Source organism: Meles meles, chromosome 11, assembly GCF_922984935.1.
Source record: "Meles meles chromosome 11, mMelMel3.1 paternal haplotype, whole genome shotgun sequence".
Taxonomy (NCBI): Eukaryota; Metazoa; Chordata; class Mammalia; order Carnivora; family Mustelidae; genus Meles; species Meles meles.
This window is the reverse complement of record NC_060076.1, coordinates 31,444,089-31,466,648: the sequence shown is the minus strand read 5'-3', so window position 1 is coordinate 31,466,648 and position 22,560 is coordinate 31,444,089. Positions and strand designations below refer to the sequence as shown.

Sequence of the window (22,560 nt, the reverse complement as noted above, 5' to 3'; positions counted from 1 at the left end):
TACAGTCACAGTCAAGGAGAGAAAGGGATATTTTGAAGAGAAAACCAGAAATTAAATAACCCAGGATATGTCTGAAGGAAACATTATCGTTAAATTCTGAATCTAGGAATTGATACAATGATAATGTCACTGGCCCAAGAAAGGGAAGTCCTAATTTTGTATTATTTTTTAAAAGAGAGATTAGTTTGAATGGGAACAATACATCTACAGAAAGATAAGTCTACCTAATAGACTTCACTAAAAAGCAAAATTTAACTTGTTGGACTTTTAGCTGCAATGACAATCTGCTGTTAATGATTATGAACCCCTGCTATTATTTGTAAATTGATTTTTTCTCAACAGTTACCACAATCTCCACAAGAAAAAAGTAAAAATTTGAAAATACCCTTGGCAAAAATTATTAAGCAAAGTGAATCATAACTGATGTTGATAAAGACATTAAATAGAGCTTTCAAGGAGAATTAGTTTCAATAAGTGTTCAAAAGGTTATTTAAAATCAATTTTAAAACAGATTCTTCACAAGTTATATCAAAGGAACAGAGTGCCCTCTACTGGAAGTTAATAAACACAAATCCACCTCAGGAACAGAAAAAGAACATTTAATTTTTTAAAAGGCCAAACAAATATTAAATAATTGCTTACTAGACAAGGAGCTGGATTGTGTTCCCCTAAGAAAGGAAAACTAATAAATGCTTAAAATACTTAAAAATAAGACCAAGCTCTCTAATGCATGTGCACACAGAAATACAACACTGAATTTTCACATATAAACATGTTGCAGATAGCTCTCTTTTGCTAAAAGGAAAGGTTATCATCACTTATGAATCACACTTTAGGTGACTAGATTCCAACATATGTCCTATAATGGTAAGAAGAGAATGTCAAAGAAGCTAAAGAAATTCTACTAATAAAGTGAGCCACTCCTACTTAACTGGGCTAGGGGATCTGTATGTACAGGAAACCACAAGATCTAAACTGTCTTTAAACTGTTTAGGTATAGCCTAGATTTCAATTTCCGCCTAAAACCGTACTAGACCCTAGTACCATGAACCATATCCGTAATAAATATTACTGAAAATATTATGCCTAGGGTGCCTGGGCAGTTCAGTTGGTTGAGTGTCTTTGGTTCAGGTCATGATCTAAAGATCCTGGGACTGAGCCCCCACACTGGACCCCCTGCTTCCACCTCTTCCTCTGCCCCTCCCCCTGCTTGTGTTCTCTCTTGCTCTCTCTCTCTCTCTCATGAATAAATAAAATCTTTAGGGATGCTTGGGTGGCTCACTCGATTAAGCATCTGCCTTTTGGCCCAGGTCATGATCCCAGGGTCCTGGGATAGAGTCCCACATGGGGCTCCCTGCTCAGCTAGGAGCCTGATTCTCCCTCTGCCTGTCACCCCCCTGCTTTGTGCTCTCTCTCTCTCTCTGACAAATAAATATCTTTAAAAAAAAATTTTTAAATGAAGTATTTTAAAAATAAATAAAAATAAAAATATTAAGTCTAAAATACAAACACAGGTGTTTAAGGATACTTTGAACATTTGCAATATGAAACACTATTAATTGGTTATAAAACACTTAAGAGTAGAGGTGCCTGGGTGGCTCCATCAGTTAAGCGTCTGCCTTCCTCTCACATCATGATCCCAGGGTCCTGGAATGGAGTCCCCTATCAGGTTCCCTGCTCAGTGGGGAGTCTGCTTCTACTTCTCCTTCTACCCCTCCCCCTGCTCGTGCTCACTCTAATAAATAAATAAAATCTAAAAAAAAAAAAATTTTTTTTAAGAGTAAAATGGTAGAGTCACTGTGGAATACCTTATAGCAATTCCTCAAATAATTAGAGAATTACCATGTGATCCAGCAATTCCACTTCTGGGTACACAGCCAAAAGAATTAATAAAAGCAAGGACTCGAACAGATATTTTTACATCAATGTTCAAAGCAGCATATTCACAACAGCCAAAAGACAGACACAACCAAGTGTCCATCAAGAGATGGACAAAATGTAGTATATACATTTAATGGAACATTAAGTCAGCTTTAAAAGGAAATTCTGATACATGATACAACATGGATGAACCTTGAAGAGTTATGCTGAGTGAAATACACAAGACACAAAAGGACAAATATTGTATAATTCCACTTATATGAGGTACCTAGAATAATCAAAAGCATGAAGATAGAATAGTGGTTACTAAAGGGCTGGGGGCAGGAGGAATGAGGAGTTATCACTGTTTAATGCACGTAGAGATTCAGTTTGGAATGATAAAATAGTTCTGGAGATGGACAGTGGTGCTAGTTACACAACAATGTGAAAATATTTGATTTCAAGTGATTCCTTGTCTGAGTCCACAAACATATGTTATTTCACCAGCTACATTAAATTTGTAGGTCTCTGAAAAGGCCTGTATCACAATACCACAACACCGAAGGACTTAAGCACAGTATTCACCTGCCACTGGACCCTTACTTCATGCTTTTGATAATTTCTAATCTGTATACATCTATACATATGATTACACACAATTCTATCTATACAAATCACTAAAAAACTTCAGTCTTACTTTAGTGAGCTTACTCTAGCAATAATATCATAAGTTTTAATTGTTGCATTAAGAGCAAATGAAGTTAGTTATCGGCATGTAACTTTAAAAGTGTTCTGTAGTTTACACATTGCCAGTAAAACACATGGGGAAAAAGACTATGCACTTCAAATATATCTCACTTGAGGACGCTACCTCATGTGCAGTATCCCGATAAGCATGGCAGCCAAACTTGAACTGAGTCTTCCCATAATACAGCAACGACTTAATCGAGAAAGTAAATCAGCAGGCAGACTGGGTAGAAAATATACAAGCTGGACCAAACGCTGCTGAGACTCTGCTGGGAGAACCACCACAGTGCCTTCTTGTGGATCTAGTGGGGTAGGTACACATATTAAATTCATAAAAGATGAATTTATAAAGATATAAAAGATATACAGAGATTATATCAATAAAGGAGACTGATAACTGTGTTAAACTGAATTCCAATATATCAACTACATAAAAAGTTTTATCATGAAGTGCATGTTCAACTTAAACTATTTTCTTAAGTAAAACAATGAACATTATTAAATCATTAATAATATATTAAATAATAATAATAAATAATAAATAAATAATAAATAATAAAATAATAAATAATAATAATAATAAATCATTTAAAATATATTTAACACTATAATAATTCCATAATACCCAAGTCATGTTTGAAATAAGAACTTTGATGGGGGTAAAAGGATTAAACAGTAAAAAACAGGTACTTTTGCTCAATAGTGACAGTTAAAATATCAACCCAATTTAAAGCAAAAGATCCACATACAAGCAATACTGGAAAAAACAGACTTAAAAATATAACCCCCCAAAGGTGGAAACAAACCAAATGTCATCACTGAACGAATAGATAAATATTAAGTGAAAGATCCTTACAATGGAATACTAGTACTCAGCAATAAAAAATACAGTTCAGATACATGCATGCTAGCATGCATGAATCCTGAAAACAGTACATTAAGTAAAAGTAGCCAGATTCAAAAAGGTCCCATATTATACAATTCCATTTATAACAAATGTTCAAAACAGGCAAATCCATAAAGACAGAAAAGTAGATTTGTGTGCCAGGAGCTGGGAAAGGACTACTAGTGGGTATAGTTTCTTTTTGGAAATATTCTGGAACCAGACAAATTGCCCAATTTGGGGAATATATTAAAAACACTGAAATGTAGGGGCGCCTGGGTGGCTCAGTCATTAACTCAGTCATTAAGTCACTAAGCCGAAGCATTAAGCCTTCAGCTCAGGTCATGATCCCAGGTTCCTGGGATCAAGCCCCATTCTCTCTCCAACTCCCCTGCTTGTGTTACCTCTCTTACTGTCAAATAAATACGTAAAATTTGTAAAAACAAACAAAAAAACACTGAAATGTACATTGTAAAACAGCAAATTTTATGGTATGTGAACTACATCTCAATAAAATAAATTATATATACGTATATATCCTGGTATGATTTTATTGGTATTTTTGCTTAAAATGTGAAATAGTTCCAGAGATGAATAAAAAAGTAAATGTGGAAGTCATACAAGATATCCATTATGATTAATTTGCTGCCAAAGCTTCAAAGGATTTTTTAAAAATTCCTCATCAGGGGCGCCTGGGTGGCTCAGTGGGTTAAACCTCTGCCTTCGGTTCAGGTCATGGTCTCAAAGTCCTGGGATCTAGCAACATCGGGCTCTCTGCTCAGCAGGGAGCCTCCTTCCTCCTCTCTCTCTCTGCCTGCCTCTCTGCCTACTTGTGATCTCTGTCAAATAAATAAATAAAATCTTTAAAAAAATAAAAATAAAAATAAAAATTCCTCATCAGTTCTGAAATTAAGAACAGCAAGCGGCTGAAAAGATAATTTAAGAATCCAAGAATCATCTACAACCACTAAACCTTCTAAAACTACCCTAATAAAAAATACTTGTTATTGAAAATGAGCTTACTATTTGAAATTTTATTTTGTTTTGGCAATTTAACCATGGTATAACCAATTTATAATAAAGGAAAGGCAAACCTAAAGCGTTCTCCTTAGAAACTTCCTGAATGAGGGGTAGATCAATGGCTACCCGCATAGTTAAACTCTTACCATAGATTCGCAGAGCAGAAGCTTGTAAACTTTTTAGTAATTCTTTATTTGCTCGTGCTGCTGCAGTATGGATAATATCAATAAGCTGTGTTGAGAGCTCAGGATTTCGGGAACCAAGGTGAGCAAGTTGCAATGGTAAGCCAGCCAGCCAACGGGATAACACCTTACTACGGTTTCTAAGAAACACCAAATAAGAACAAAATAAAGTTTAATTGCCAAACGCAAGGGAAGTAAGTTTAAACATAAAACAATTTTAACAATATACCACAAAGTAACAAATCATCTACCAAGAACTACCACATGTACTCATTTAAACGTTTGAGAACCTACAAGAATGGCAGCATCATTTATTCAGCTACAGCATTTTCCAGGGTTTTATGCACTAAATTAAAAAGATCATGTAATCTGGAGTACTATCTAAATTGTACATTTATCTTAAAAACCACAGACACTACTACTCTTTGTACTATTTATCTTGTTAGCTATTATACTGTATTAACACACTGCTGCAGTCAATAAACGATGCTCCCAGAACTAAAGGCTTTGAACCTCTTCTTTTAGTTCTCCAGTACACAGGTGACCCTTGAACAACATGGGTTTGAACTGCGTGGGCCCACTTATAATCAGTTTGTTTGTTTGTTTCAATAAATATAATGGAAAATTTTTAAGAGAACTGCAACAATTTGAAAGCCTCAAAAAGTGCATAGCCTAGAAATACCAAAAATACAGTATTCTTCTTAGAAGTTAGATGCAACTGTAAGAATATATGTAACATAAAACATGTGTTTATCAACTGTTATTGGAAAGGCTTCTAGTCAACCGTAGGCTATTAGTAGTTAAGTTTTGGGGGAGTCAAAAGTTACACAGAGATTTTTGTGTGTCGGGGGTTGGGGGGCATGGGGGAATGTGTCAGGGACCCTAACCCCACAATGTTCAAGGGTCAACTAACTGCACTTGTACTTGGTAAAGCTCCAATGTCTCTTTACTCAGGTAACAGCAATCACTTTTGCTGCACCGCAAAAGTTTAATGATTTAAGCATGACCTTTGTTGTCACACCGATCTGAACTTAAGTCTGAGCTGTTTCCCATTAGTTAAAGGACACTCACCAACTTACTTAACCCAAGCTTCAGTTTCCACCTATAAAACAAAAGTAACAATACCTATACTTCATAGTAGGAATATGAGATTTAGATAAATTATGAAAAGCACCTGGTTTGTACTAAAGACTCAACTATGTTTCAACAACTACCTATGTATGCTGAGGTAGCCCCAACCCTCATCTTCTGCCTAAACATATCTTCCTATCTGAAATATACCTCAAACTCCCATCAAAAAATTAATTCCTGGGGCGCCTGGGTGGCTCAGTGGGTTAAGCCGCTGCCTTCAGCTCAGGTCATGATCTCGGGGTCCTGGGATCGAGTCCCGCATCGGGCTCTCTGCTCAGCAGGGGCCTGCTTCCCTCTCTCTCTCTGCCTGCCTCTCTATCTACTTGTGATCTCTGTGTGTCAAATAAATAAATAAAATCTTAAAAAAAAAAAAATTAATTCCTTAGTTTTTGTGTTGTCCATCTCACTTGATAGCACCAAACTCAGCTAGAAACATTCTTATCTTCTACTGTCCTCATTCTTATACCATATAACCCAACATGTAATTAAATGCTAGTGGTTCAATTTCCATAATTTCTACAGAAAGCTAAAGGCAAGGCTGAGGCTACTATAGGTTATTCCAAATGTCCCTGAGCTTTAAGTGGACAAGTGGAAATACAAGCTCAAAGAGCTTTTATTTGCGTGGTTATACACATAAAGATTACTGGCCCTATTATATATGCTTTTTTATGTAAGTTTATACTTTTTCTTATTATAACCAAATGAGATAAAAAGTGAACTTCTCCAAAGATTTTATCACCCTATTGTCTTATTTAAACACACTTAAAAAAAAAAAAATTACAAGAAAAAGAAACGCAAAATAAATGAAACTTTACCTGGGCCTGTAAGATCTCAGTTCTTCTTTTTGATAAATTTTACTGAAAAACTTCAGTAACAAAGTCCGAACTGGAAGGAGAAGGCCCCTCTGCTGATATAATGTATAAACTGCCTTGATGAGAGACTCTGTAGCCTCTAAAAACAAAAACAACTGCATATGAAGCAAATGTTTCTTCACCAGCTCTAATTCCTCTAAAAGCACAGAAGCACTTTACTTTGTCCCTATAACAAAGCAGACCTTAGTCACAAACTGTTAACTACCACTAAAGTCCTGTAGCACTTTTTACTATAAAAGTTAAACCAACCAGAGATTACAGTATAATTTTTCCTGAGGGACAACAACAAATCTATGTAGTGATGACAACAACCAGGATATCAGAAAGATGAATAAGATGGGAACCAAAAAGGAAAGCTTTGTTTCTGAATGAAGACAATTAGCAAGTCACACTAAAAAAGAACTTAATGTGATATAACTTCAGGGTAGAAGAAAGGTAGAGGATTCATTCTATACAGATAAAAGGGAAAAGTATTCAATTTCTAATCAAACTAGACCAGAAAAGGGTATCTTTTCATCATTAGACTCAATGGCATTTCCTCTTAATAATACCTATCTTCTTTTACTCAAGTCTGTAATCTACTAGAAATCTTACCATATTGCTTCAGAGTGGACCTACTCACTGAGGAGATTCTCTGAGCCACAAAAAACTTCAGTGTTCAAGTAGACAGTCCTTTATAATTCTGTAAGCTACATTTTATGGCCTGAATGTAATTAACCTGACTACATGGAATGTCTGGAAGTCATTAATTCTAAACTAGACTCTAACAGCATGCATAAGAGCTCCTCTCTGGGGCAGCTAGGTGGCTCAGTTGTTAGGTGTCTGCCTTTGGCTCCATCATGATCTCAGGGTCCTGGGATCAAGCCCCACACTGGCCTCGATGCTCAGTGGGAGGCCTGCTTCTTTGTCTCCCACTCCCCCTGCCTGTATTCCCTCTCTCACCATGTCTCTCTCTCTGACAAATAAATGAAATCTTTAAAAAAAAAAAGGAGTTCCTCTCTTAAAGAAAGACAAAGCATTAATACCTACCTCTGTTAGGTTGTATCTGCATTAACCTCCATGATACCCCAAGCAATCTGTTCAGCTGCTTACTATTTAGCCTAAAGCCATCTTCAAGGGTCTCTGTCACAAATTTCCTTATCATTTCTATCCAATTGGAATCCTTCTGCAAAGTTGAGGCATTTGCCAGGGAAACCATGATATCAGACAGTGTTAAATTCAGTAACAGATGATCTACATTATTGGAGAGAATCGTGCAATGCTTGATGCTAAAAACAAAGAAAGATATATACATCTATAAAGTGTTATATCTACCATGCCTGCTTTACTTAGAATACTTAATGAATGGGTTAAAATATTTCCTTCTAAATAATTAATTGCCAAGAAAACAGGTATAGAGGCAAGGTTTAGGTCACTGTTTTATAAATAAACCATTCCTAAGGTTGTTAAGAAGACATGAATTACACTGTATACTGCTTAGTTCATTACCCAAGTTCCTCTGCACACAAAAATTCAAGGTCCTTGTAACAATGCTTGGTAATCCTAAACTTAATTGAAGACTTGAGAACCTCAACAGGCTTGAAGATTTTTTTAAGGCAGGTACTGATATTTGGATATAGGTCACAGTAGATCTTGACTCTGCTTCTACCTCACCACATAATCACTAATTTCTCCTGGCCACAATTTCCATATGTGGGACATAAGGAGACTGATCCAGATAAGCACTGTTCTTAAACAACTTACATGATACAAATATTAAAATCGTTTTTTTCTAACCAAATAAAACAAATTTCTTTCAAACCTTCAAAGAAATTTCAAAAAAAAAATATATCTCAAATACTTTCAATAAAAACAGAAATTGCAATAGAATATAAATACATTTTTGGACTATGGCATATTCAACAGCAGAGCCTATTTATTTTGGGTTTCAAAAAATGTAAAGTTAATTAAAATGAAAAATCTCATTAACCAATTTTAAAGGAAAAGGTTAATCCTAGATCAAGCATGAGCAAGGAAACAGTAGTGAAGAACCAAGAATACATGGGAAGGGAAATAAATCTGGTGCTATCAGAGCATCAAATATAGAGTTAGGAATGACAGATGAGCCTGGAAAGGTAAAATGGAACCAGATTACAAAGAGTCAGGGAGGCTAAGGGCACTAATTCTGCAACCACATGAGTAACATGGTTGAAAACTTATTGATGGGTGATTCATGAGGACAGAAAAGGAAAAATGAGAGTTATAAGAATACAAAAAAGCAGGAGTGCCTGGGTGGCTCAGATGGTTAAGTGTCTGCCTTCTGTTCAGGTATGATCTCCAGGTCCTGGGACTAAGCCCCAGGTTAGGCTCCCTGCAGAGCAGGGTCTGCTTCTCCCTCTACCTCTCCCCTCATGCTCTCTCAAATGAATAAATAAAATCTTTAAAAAACAAACAAACAAAAAACAAAGCAGCAGTTGGTTGGCTATTACAGCAATCTAGGCAAGAGACAACAAGCTCAAGAACCAGTGTCAATGTTGGGTATGGACTGGGACGTAGGCAGGACATTTAGGAAGAGTAAAAATTAGCTGGATTTGAAGTTTAAGTGTATACATGTATACGAATTTGGGGATGGTGGAAACTGGAGGAATCAGAAGTTCTAGTACTGATAAATGGATAAATGAAGAGCAGAGATACAGAAAATAATTACTTTTGATATGTGGAGCTTATAGTGTGTCTCTGGTATAATTCCAGACAGAGATAGCCAACAGACAACTCAAAGTACATGTCTGACACCAGAGGGAGAAGTCCAAGCCATTTATTAAAACATGACCACTCCTAGCTGCAAAAGCAGGAAATCCAGCTTTTATTTTGTGTAGTCTTAATCCCAGCTAAACACTGGAATTTAAGAAAGAAAGACAGAATGGGACAGAAAACTAGTAGTCTACACACCACAAATCCAAATTACTACAAGGGTTTGTTTTTTTTTTTTGCCAAACTTCCCAGCACCCAAAACTAAAGCACATTTTAACATTAACTAGACCACATAAAAACTTAATTGCCACATTTCTTCAGAAGCAGAGCTTACCAAGATCTACCCTAAGTTTATCTCAAGCAGCATAATCTATTACTGTCTGGAAGTTCCCAATGGACACTGCAAACCTGGAGAATGCATTCTGCTCCTCCAATAATTAATACAAATGTTTACAGACTAAAGAGTCAACCATCAATTCTATGAGGGAGGCAGGGCAATGGGGATAATCCAGTTTTCAGTAATGATAATGTAGGTATTAGAACTAATAATCCCCTTCCTGAAAACAACTTTAAAACTAGATAAAATTGTTTTTAAAAACCTTAAAAGTACTCAAGAGCTAAAAAGATAACGAACATTTACTGGGTCCCAAACTCTACCAAAAAAAAAAAAAAAAAAAGGCAAGATACTAGCATTCAAGGCTTTGTCCTTAGGGCAACTGACAATTCCAAAGAAAAAGCTGCAAAAACTGATGTAACCTTTTAGCAGCCTCACAGGGGAAAATCAGAACCCAGGGCCTGTCAAACATGGGGACTTTCATATATCATCCAGGGTAAAGGTGAACTGGAAATACAAACAGCTCTTAGATAAAACTTCATTTCAATTTTGTTCTATACCAGTGATTTGAATAACAATTCCTCCCAACTAACTCTACATATTCAACACAATTCCCAAATAAAATCCCAGCATGCTATGTGCAGTTATTAATAAACTGATTCTGAAGTTTATACGCAAAGGCAAAAGACCTAACAGCCAACACATGACTAAGGCAGAACAAAGCTGGAGGACAAATTCTATCCAGTTTCAAGAGTACAACTACAGTAATCCAAGCAGCATGGAATTGGTAAAATAGACACACGTAGGTTAATGGAACAAAGACCTCCGAACAGACCCACAAAAATCTAATCAACAAATCTCTGACAAAAGAGCAAAAACCAACCCAATGGAGAAAGGACGGTCTTTTCAAAAAATGGTGCTGGGAGCAAATGGACAGAAATTCTACAAATGAAAAACAAATACAGTGGATTTGTATCAGAGCTCAAATTAACAAAACTGAGTAATTAAAAGCTGGCAGATATGAGGTAAAGAAAAATAGGTAGAAGATTCAGTAAGTAGGTCTAACATATGTTTAATTACTTTTAGAAATAGGACTATAGTAACTTTTTTAAAGATAATCAGAATTTATCAGATCTGTTTTAAGACATTTCATTCCAGATTTAAGACCTCGGATTTAAGATATTCACTGACATCCCAAGGAAAATTTTAAAAATTTAAAAAAAAATTAAAAAACCTACCTGGATACACCATTGTGAAACTAAAGAAAATAAAAAGAAAAATCATGGGAAGTGGGAACAGGAATTTTGTAAAGTAACACAATTAGACTCATAGCTGACTTTTTTTTTTTTTAAGATTTTATTTATTTATTTGACAGAGATCACAAGTAGGTAGAGAGGAAGGCAGAGAGAGAGAGGACAGAAAGCAGGCTTCTTGCTGAGCAGAGAGCCGGATGCGGGGCTCGATCCCAGGACGCTGGGACCATGACCTGAGCTGAAGGCAGAGGCTCTAACCCACTGAGCCACCCAGGCGCCCCTCATAGCTGACTTCTTAATACAGCAATGAAAATCAGCAGTGAAATGTTATTGTCAGTGTGCTCAAAGAAGAAAAGTGCCAAACCTAGAGTACTACACTCTGTTAAAACACTCTCTAGATGCCCTTCAACAGATGAATGGATAAGGAAGATGTGGTACATATACACAATGGAGTATTATGCCTCCATCAGAAAGGATGAATACCCAACTTTTATAGCAACATGGACGGGACTGGAAGAAATTATGCTGAGCAAAATAAGTCAAGCAGAGAGAGTCAAGTATCATATGGTCTCACTTATTTGTGGAGCAAAATAAAGAACACGGAGGACATGGGGAGATGGAGTTGAGGGAAACTGGAAGGGGAGATGAACCATGAGAGACTATGGACTCTGAAAACAACCAGAGGGTTTTGAAGGGGTGGGGGGGTGGGAGGTTGGGGAACCAGGTGGTGGGTAATAGGGAGGGCACCTACTGCATGGAGCACTGGGTGTGGTGCAAAAACAATGAACACTGTTACACTGAAAATAAACAAAACAAAACAAAACAAAACAAAAAAACCCAAAACAACACTCTCTAGAAATGAAGGAAAAATATTTTTAGACAAAACAAAAAACAACTTCCAGCAGATTCTAAATGATCCCAAATGGATGGAAACAGACACAGGAAAAAAAATGAAGAGAGAGAGAAAAAAAAAAAAAAAAAGGAAATACATAAATAAAACTCAGGTGATGCATACAAGTTCTGCAAAATACTGATTTTTGATGGAGAGCTCAAATTTTATCATTGGCACAAATACTATCAGCTGTTTTCTTGGAATTGGTAGGCTCTTTGTTCATTTTGAGAAAATAATTGCCAAATACCCAAGTCTGAAAACCCGCAGTTTGTCATTCTTTCAAGTTAAAATTGTGTCTGTCACAGGAAAATAATCAGAAGTAGAATAATCACAAAAATCTGACTCTTGAGATAACCATCATCCTGTGTATGCAGCCAAATTATTTTACCCCAATTTCCCCATTTCATCACACTGAATATAAGGGGGAAAAAATGTGTTCTCAAGGGTCGTGACTTAATTTTTACTGCTTCATTAAGGACCTTTCTAAGTGAAACTTGCTCTGGCTTGTTCTTTTAGACTGTGAGTGCACAGTGATGAAGAATACAATGTTTTACTAGTACAGTTTAATGCCACTGCCTTAGTTTATGCTAAGATACTAGCAGTTTCACCCACCACTGCTTTTGCACCACCAGTGCAAATGTCAGAAAAATCAAAAAGGCAAATAATGTCTTAATATAATTGTGAAAACAGTTCTGACTTTATAGACCCAGAAGTCACGCCACCCTTTGAGAACCACTGTCTTAGATAAATGACATTAAGAGTAAGCCAGCTAACTATAACAAACTGTCTCACAATAGCAACAATGATCTACTGTTTACAGGATATCCTAGTAAATGTCCCTCCCCCATCCCCAACCTAATTTGTTCTGTGCCTTTATTTTAAGGCTCTCCCAAAGTAATACCCACCACTAAGAATTTCAGATTCTGAAAAAGAAAAAAAAAAAAAATGTCAGGGGCGCCTGGGTGGCTCAGTGGGTTAAAGCCTCTGCCTTCCCTTGGGTCATGTTCCCAGGGTCCTGGGATCAAGCCCCACGTCGGACTCTCTGCTCAGCAGGGAGCCTGCGTCCTCCTCTCTCTCTCTGCCTGCCTCTCTGCCTACTTGTGATTTCTGTCTGTCAAATGAATAAATAAAATCTTAAAAAAAAAAATGTCAGATTCTGCTCTTCAGTGGCATCTTTATTTAAACCAGTTAGGAAAATTTTCTATATACAATACATCCAACAAACTTCCTTTTTACCAAATAAACTTTATAACTTTCCAGATCATCTTTTCTTTTGGCCTTAACAAACATTTCTATTTAATTTAACTATAGGAAACTTAAATTTCTTCTATACATGACTGTAAGTCAATCTCCTTTTGAATTCTGCCTCCTTACTCAATTCCTGCTGCACTCTTTCGTGGGCCCTATTCTGAGCTTATTTTCCCACAAAGAAATCTATTTGCTAGTAACCTTTTTCAAAATCTTACCATTCACATACTGTCTGAATATTTACTATGTTTCTTTAATATAGTCACTTTCAAAGATAAATACAATTTCTAAAAGAAACCTGTCATTACCATAAGCAGACCAATCTTTCCTAATACCTTTTGCAATAAATTCCCAACAACCCAACCAGCACTTAATCAACCTCAACCTGCCAAATCAAAGCTCTCCATTACCTCTCGGAAAATTACTTTTCCAAATCTTACCAACTAGGAGACAACTGTAGTCAGCAGCGAACTTCTCTCACAAGTTGATTTGTAAGCCAAAACCAAGACTTAACTGTATTGCAAACAGAGAGATCTGGGGTCCCCAAGAGAAGAAAAACAAGACACAGCTTTTATGACACAAAAGAGAAGTCATTTTAAGTCCCCAGCTCTTTTCCTATTTTCCCTGATCAATACCCCCACTGGCTCTACTAGCCTAAGCACACCTCTTACAACACATCCTAGGACGTATCACAATTACAAAGAAACACAAAAATCTCAGTAGTTAAGGATTTTAAGGGAACTAAAGGAATAACAAAAACTAACAGTCTCTAACAGGCCAGTAAATACCCTAACCATAACAAAAAAATCAGAAGTGAAACTCCCAGTGCTGTTTCAAAAGTAAACAAGGCCCTGCATTCCTTACCCAAGATAAGAAACTCAAGACCCCATCCAGTTTATACCCTAAGAGCCTGCCAGAAGCCCTTTCCCCTGCTGACAGTTATGTTGAAGTCTCCACCCCAGAAGGGGCACAAGGTTCACACACAGCATGCATGTACAGGCATGTCTCCTAAGTATGTCTGCACAAACTTATGCCTGCCTTTACATGTGATTACAAAGCTGCCCTTTCTGATATTCATCCCAAACCCTAAATAAAAAGAACCCACTCACCCATACTCAGGGAGTCAAGGCTTTGGAAATTATTCCCCCATGATCTCCTTACTTGCAGTAAATAGGTTCTGTTGTGTGGCAATTCCACCTGGTGAAATCTCTATATGTAACCCACCAAGGAATGAACTCATGTTATTTTGGTTACAGTATTTGTTTCCAGTACATATTAGAGTTACCTTGTTGGAATAATCACCACACAGATTAATACATTTTGAGCACAAAAAAAAGTTTTCTTAAGGGCACCTGGGTGGCTCAGTCGTTAAGTGTCCAACTCTTGATTTCAATTTGGGTCATGATCTCAGAAATCAAGCCCGACACTGGGCTCCACATTCAGCGTGGAATCTGCTTGAGAGTCTCTCTCTCCAATCTCCCTATGCCCCTCCCTCTGCTTGCACTCTCTCTTTAAAATAAATAAAAATCTTCAAAGAAAGAAAGAAAGAAAGAGGGGCATCTGGGTGACTCAGTGAGTTAAGCATCTGCCTTCATCTCAAGTCATGATCTCAGGGTCCTGGGACAGAGTCCCTCTTTGGGCTCCCTGCTGAGGAGGAAGCCAGTTTCTCCCTCTCCCCCATCCACCCCTTCTGCTCTCTCACACTATCTCTCAAGTAAGATCCTTTTAAAAAAAAAAAAAAAAAAAAAAAAAAGTTTTCTTAGAGAGGACTACAATGCCTTTTTTTAAATGCCAATATTTCCAATGACAAAATTACAGCCTTTAACATAAACGAAGAATTGAAAGCAGGGACTTTCAAAATGGACATTTGAAGACCAATGTTCACAACAGCATTATTGCAGTAACCAAAAGGCAGAAACCACCCAAACATCCATTGACAAGATGAATAGATAAACAAAATATGGGTATATACATACAATGGAGTATTATTTAGCCTTAATACGGAAGGAAAACTTGGAAGCAACCAAGACGTCCATTAGTAAGTAGGTGAATGGATACATGAACTGTGACACACCCATACAAGAACATAATTAAGCACTTTAAAAAAAGAGCTAAGTCATGAAAAAAACATGGGGAATGGAAGGATGAATAGGCAGAGAAGAGAGGATTTTTAGGACAGTGAAACTAACCTATAGGATACTATAATGGTGAATAGATGTCATCATATATTTGTCAAAACTCATAGAATTTGTAATACCAACAGTGAACCCGAAGGTAAACTATGGATTTGGCATGAAAATGATGTGTCAGTGTAGGTTCACAGATTGTAACAAATGTTTAACTCTGGTGCAGGATGCTGACAGTGAGGAAAGCTATGTATTTCTGGGAGCAAGAGTACATGACAATTCTATACTTTCTGCTCAACTTCACTATGTAACTAAAACTGCTCTAAAAAAATAAAATCTATTTCTAAAAAAAGGGGAAACGTGCTAGTACATGCTACAATATATGGATGAACCTTGAAAACATTTTCCTAAATGAAATTAAGCCAGACACAAAAGGAAAATATTTTCTGGTTCTGCTTATGTGAGGTACCCTACAAGAGTCAAATTAACAGAGACAAAAAGTAGAACAGTGGATCCCAGAAGCTGGTGACAGGGGACCATGATGAGGTATTGTTTCATGGGTACAGACTTCCAGTTTAGGAAGATGAAAAAAGTTCTGGAAATGGATGGTGGTGATGGCTGCATAACAATGTAAATATACTTAACACTATTGAACCATATACTTTAAATGATTAAAAAGGTCAAATTTCATGTTATGTGTATTTTACCATAATAAAAATCAATAATATCCTTTGTAACCCTGTATTTTAATTGAAGATGAAAAATTTAGACATCAGGTCAAAAATTAACTGGGGTTACAATGTTGTCTCTCCTAACTTTTAACTTATGTTGCCCTCCACAAGTTATCTGCCAAGTATTCAAGGCAGCACCTTATGGAAATAAAAGAGCAGTCCGAAGTCCCTGAAAATGAATCCTGGGGAAATCTTCTGAAAAATAAGCTAGTTATATTGCCAATCTATTTTTGCTAAAAATTCCACAACTGCAAAGTCAGCTGGGAAGACAACAGAACAGGAGGACAATAAGCTCACCTCTTCCATGCATACAACTAGGTAACACCCATATCAGTTTAAATTACCCAGGAAACTACCCAAAGACTAGCAAACAAATTCCACAACTAAAGCCAACAAAGAGGCCACATTAAAGAAAATAGGAAGGGCGAAGACATGGTCTGGAAGCAAAATGAACCATGGCCATCTGACACAATGGAGAGGGAGCTAGTGGTGTGGAGAAGGGCAGAAAACGGACTTTCACACTGGGAAGTCCACAAACAGGGAGGATGAATCTCCAGAATATTTACCTTTGAAAGTGAGAGGGGCTAAATTTTCTGAGTTCTTAAAACCAGCAGGACTTAAAGCCTGGAATTTTAAAAATTGGTGTACTTGGCTCTGTGAGAGCCCGGAAGGCGTTAGGAAACAGAGTTCTGCGATAGAAGAGATAATAAGACAAATACCCCTGCAGATACAGTGCAGAACCAGCAAGTGGAAAACTCCAGGGTAGGCAGGAGGAAGAGTGATTTGCTCATCTCAAAGCACAGTCCAGAGAGGCAGGGACCACAGGGAGACTCCAAGAACAAAGGACATGGCAGACACCCTTTCCCTCTCCACCCCCCAGCAAAAACAATGGCCACCTGCAGGAACCAACATGGTGACAACACTCCTAACTTGCTATCACCAAGTTTCTTCACATTCCACCCTCTCCACAACACCCCACCCCAACCATCAGCAGATATGCCCTACACTGGCCTGAGTCCCAGCACTGCAGGCCCCACCCCCAGCACAAACCCTGACAATGCCACACAGCCTGACACTCAGGAGGACCTCAGTTCTGACAAGCAGACCCTCACACACCTTGTTAAAATGTGTTAAAGTGTGCCCCACCCCTGCCAGAGATCAAATATTGCACAAAATATGCCAAGAGAGACTATGTAAATACAATGAAGGAAAGAGGCCAAGACTCAACAGGAGAGCACATGCAATACACATAGGACACACTCTGAAGCGCCAGGCCCTGGGAAATAAGGGACACTGCACTGCAGGGCACTGCAGGGCCGCTTCTTCGTTAAGGCAAACCACAGCAAGAGACCAAAGTGAAATAAGTATAAGTCATATGCCTGATAGAGAATTTAAAATAACAATCATGAAAATACTAAACTGGGGAAAAGAGTGGAGTACATCACACAGACCATTAATACAGAGATAAAAGAGAACCAATCAGAGATCAAGAACATAATTTAAAATCCTCCTGATGGAAGAAATAGCAGGCTAAATGAAGCAGAGGAACGAATTAACAACCTGGAAGGCAGGATAATAGAAGTAACAAGCTGAGCAAAAGAAAGGAAATTATGCAAACTGAGAAAAGTCTTAGGGAACTCAATGACTCCACCAAGTGTAATAACATCTGCATTATATGGATCTTAGAAGAAAGAAAAAAGAGAGAAAATTTGTTTGAAGAAATAATAACTGAAAACTTCCCTAATCTGGAGAAGGAAACAGAGATCCAGATCCAGGAAACACAGAGATCTTGCCATTTCCCACCCTCCTGCCCCCCACTCCAAATTCAACCAAAGGTCATCCAAACAAGACACAGAGTAATTACGATGGCAAAATAATAGCAACAAGGACAAAATTTTAAAAGCAGCAAAAGGAAAAAAAACCAGTTACATACAAGGGAAATCCTATAAGGCAATTAGTGAATTTTTCAGCAGAAACTTTGCAGGCGAGAAGGGAGTGGGGAAAGATATATTCAATGAACTCAAAGAGAAAAATGTGCAGCCAAGAATATTCTATCCAGCAAGATTATCAATCAGAATAGAAGGAGAGATAAAGAGTTTCCCAAACAAACAAAAACTAAAGTAGTTCATGATCAGTAAGTCAGCCCTTTAAGAAATATTAAAGTGGGGGCACCTGGGTGGCTCAGAGGGTTAAAGCCTCTGCCTTCGGTTCAGGTCATGATCCCAGGGTCCTGGGATCGAGCCCTACATCGGGCTCTCTCCTTGGTGGGGAGCCTGCTTCCTCCTCTCTCTCTCTCTCTCTCTCTCTCTCTGCCTGCCTCTCTGCCTTCTTGTGATCTCTCTCTGTCGAATAGATAAAATCTTTAAAAAAAGAAAGAAAAGAAATATTAAAGTGTACTCTCTGAATGGAAAGGAAGACCATAAGTGAGAGTATAAAAAGTAAAAAACACAGGGGGCACCGAGATGGCTCAGTGAGTTGAGTGTCTGACTCTTGATTTTGGCTCAGGTCATGATCTCCGGGTCAAGAGATTGAGCCTGGCATAGAACCCCATGCTCACCACGGAGTCTGCTTGAGTTTCTCTCCCTCTGCCCCTCTACCCCTCCACCACCACTCTTGCAGGAGCACTCTCTCTCCCTAAAATAAACAAACAAACAAAAAACCCACAAAAACAGTAAGAATAAATATATTTATAAAACTCAGTCAAGGGAAGGCACCTGGCTGGCTCAGTTGGTTAAGTGTCTGCCTTTGGCTCAGGTCATGATCCCAGGGTTCTGGGATGGAAACCCATGTGGGGACCCCTGCTCCGCGGAGAGCCTGCTTCTCCCTTTCCCTCTGACAATCCCCCTGTTTGTGTGCACATGCAAGCACGCGCGCTCTCTCTCTCTCTCTCTCTCTGTAAAATAAATAAATAAATAAAGTCTTTTTAAAAAATCAGTCAACGGATTCATAAAATAAAATGGTATTTTATATGAAACCATATACCTGAAACATGAGAGAGGAGTAAAGCACAGGTTTAAACTTATGCAACGAACAACTTAATGTAGACTCTTATATGCAGATGTTATGTACAAATCTAATGATGACTATAAATCAAAAATCTGTAACTAACATGCAAAGAATAAAGAGAAAGGAATCCATGTATATTACTTAAGAAAGCCAACAAACCATGACAGCAAGAGAAAGAATGAGAGAGAATCTCCACAAACAAGCACAAAACAAGTTAACAAAATGGCAATTAAGTACATACTTCTCAGTAATTACTTTGACTGTAAATGAACTAAATGCTCCAAACAAAAGACACAGGGTGACAAAGTGGATTAAAAAAAACAAGAGCCATCTATATGCCTACGAAAGACTCATTTCAGACCTAAAGACACCTGCAGTTTGAAGGGGATAAGGGGATGGAGAAATATTTATCATGTAAATGGTGCCAAAAGAAAGCCAAGGTAGCAATACTCATATTGGACAAAACAGACATTAAAACAAAGACCGTAACAGGAGATAAGGAAGGACACTATAATTAAAGGGGACAATCCAACAAGAGGACATAACAGTTGTAAATATTCATGCACCCAAATACATAAAACAGTTAATAACAAACATAAAAGGAATAATCAACAGTAATACAGTAACAATAGAGGACTTTAACACCACATTCACATCAATGGACAGATCATCCAAACAGAGAATCAGTAAGGAAAAAGTGGCTTTAAATGAAACACTAGACTAGATGGATTAGCAGACATGATATTCAGAACACTCCATCCTAAAACAGCAGAATACACATCCTTTTTCAAGCACAAACAGAACATTTTCCAGAACATATCATATATTAGACCATAAAACAAGTCTCAACAAACTGAAATCATACCATGCACCTTTTCTGAACAAAATGCTATGAAACAAGAAATCAACCACAAGATCTGAAAAGAACACAAATACATGGAGGTTAAATAAGATGCTATTAAACAATGAATGCGTCAAACCAAGAAATCAAAAAGACATAAAAAAAAATTACATGAGGGGCGCCTGGGTGGCTCAGTGGGTTAAGCCGCTGCCTTCGGCTCAGGTCATGATCTCAGGGTCCTGGGATCGAGTCCCGCATCGGGCTCTCTGCTCAACAGGGGGCCTGCTTCCCTCTCTCTCTCTCTGCCTGCCTCTCTGCCTACTTGTGATCTCTTTCTGTCAAGTAAATAAAATCTTTAAAAAGAAAAAAAAAATTACATGAAAATGAAAACACAAAGGTCCAAAATCTTTGGGATACAGCAAAAAGTGGTTTTAAGAAGGCAATTTATAGGTCGCCAGGGTGGCTCAGTGGGTTAAGCCTCTGCCTTCAGCTCAGGTTATGATCTCAGGGTCCTGGGATCGAGGCCCGCGTCAGGCTCTCTGCTCAGCAGGAAGCCTCCTTCCCCCTCTCTCTCTGCCTGCTTCTCTGCCTACCTGTGATCTCTGTCAAATAAATAAATAAAATCTTGAAAAAAAAAAAAAAAAAAGAAGGCAATTTATAGAGAATTACAGGCCTACCTCAAGAAGAAAAATCTCGGGGCACCTGGATGGCTCAGTGGGTTAAAGCCTCTGCCTTCGGCTCAGGTCATGATCCCAGGGTCCTGGGATCGAGCCCCACATCGGGCTCTCTGCTCCGTGGGGAGCCTGCTTCCTCCTCTCTCTCTGCCTGCCTAGTTGTGATTTCTGTCAGATAAATAAAATATTAAAAAAAAAGAAGAAGAAAAATCTCAAATAAAAGACCTAACCTTACACTTAAAGCCAGAAAAAGAACAACAACAATAAAATCCCAAAGCAGCAAAATTTAAGAAATAATAAAGATTAGAGCAGAAATAAATGGTACAGAAATTTAAAAAAAAAAAAAAAAAAAAAAAAAAAACCAGATCAATGAAACAAGGAACTTGTCTTTGGGGGGGGAAAAAATCGACAAAACTGATAAATTTCTAGCAAGACTCATCAAAAAGAAAAAGAAAGAGAACACCCAAATAAAATTACTAATGAAAAAAGAAAAACAACAACCAACACCAAAGAAATACAAACAACTGTAGAGGTGCCTGGTTGGCTCAGTCGGTTGGGCATCCAACTCTTGATTTAGGCTTGGTACATGATCTTAGGGTTGTGGGACTGAGCTCCATGTCAGGCTCTGCACTGAGTGTGAGCCTGCTTGGGATTCTCCCTCTCCCTCCACCCACCAAGTGTACTCTCTCTCTTAACGGAAAGGAAAGGAATGGGAAAGGAAGGAATAAAAATACCTGTAACAGGATATTATGAAAACATATTTGACAACAAACTGGACAACTTGGAAGAAATGGATAAATTCCTAGAAACATATAACCAACCAAAACTAACACAGAAATAGATAGAAAATTAGACCAATCACCAGCAATGAAACTGAAACAATAATCAAAAAACTCCAAACAAAAGTCCAAGAGCAGACAGCTTCCCAGGCAAATTCTAGCAAACATTTAAAGAAGAGTTAATACTCCTCCTTCTTAAACGATTCCAAAAAATACAAAAGGAAGGCAAACTTCCAAATTCATTCCATGAGGTCAGTATCACCCTGATACCAAAACCAGATAAAGATACCACCAAAAAAGAGAACAACAGGCCAGTATCTCTTATGACTACAAATGTAAATATTCTTAACATCAGCAAACCAAATGAACAATGTATTTTTTAAAAATCATATACTACAATCAAGTGGGATTCATTCCCAGGAGGCAACGGTTTAACATTCACAAAACAAGGCGCAGCTGGGCTGCTCAGTCGGTTCGACGTCTGCTTTCAGCTCAGGTCATGATCCCAGGGTCCTGGGATCAAACCCCACTTTGGGATCCCTGCTTAGCAGGGAGTCTGCTTCTTCCTCTCCTTCTTTTTTTTTTTTTTTTTAAATATTTTATTTATTTGACAGAGAGAAATCACAACTAGGCAGAGAGGCAGGCAGAGAGAGAGGAGGAAGCAGGCTCCCTGCGGAGCAGAGAGCCGGATGTGGGGCTCGATCCCAGGACCCTGGGATCATGACCTGAGCCAAAGGCAGAGGCTTTAACCCACTGAGCCACCCAGGCACCCCTCTTCCTCTCCTTCTAATGCTCACCTTGCTTTTGATCTCTCAATCACTCTCTCAAATAAACAGTCTTAAATATATATATGTTTGCAAAAGAAGGGGCAGCTGGCTGGATCAACTGATAGAGCATGTAACTTTGATCTTGGGGTCATGAGTCAAGCCCCACATTGATTATGGAGACTACCTTAAAAAAGGGGCACCTGGGTGGCTCAGTGGGTTAAAGCCTCCGCCTTCGGCTCAGGTCATGATCCCAGGGTCCTGGGATCGAGCCCCACATCGGGCTTCCTGCTCAGTGGGGAGCCTGCTTCCTCCTCTCTCTCTGCCTGCCTCTCTGCCTACTTCTGATCTCTCTCTGTCAAGTAAATAAATAAAATTAAAAAAATAATAATAAAATTTAAAAAATTAAAAATTAAAAATAAATAAAAAAGTAAAATGTTAAGGGTGCCTGGATGACTCAGTCGGTTAAGCCGCTGCCTTCAGCTCA

At 38.1% G+C, this 22,560-nt stretch overlaps 1 protein-coding gene across 1 annotated transcript in view; it reads right to left on the bottom strand.

Moving 5' to 3' along the window:
* Positions 1-22,560, bottom strand: part of TEX10 (testis expressed 10) — a 65,630-nt gene that overhangs the window by 26,666 nt on the left and 16,404 nt on the right. The window contains exons 6-9 of the mRNA XM_046022998.1: positions 7,725-7,963; positions 6,639-6,774; positions 4,657-4,832; positions 2,732-2,909 (exon numbers count right to left, since the gene is read on the bottom strand). Coding sequence (XP_045878954.1) covers positions 2,732-2,909; positions 4,657-4,832; positions 6,639-6,774; positions 7,725-7,963 — 729 coding nt within the window. The remainder of the gene's footprint in view (positions 1-2,731; positions 2,910-4,656; positions 4,833-6,638; positions 6,775-7,724; positions 7,964-22,560) is intronic.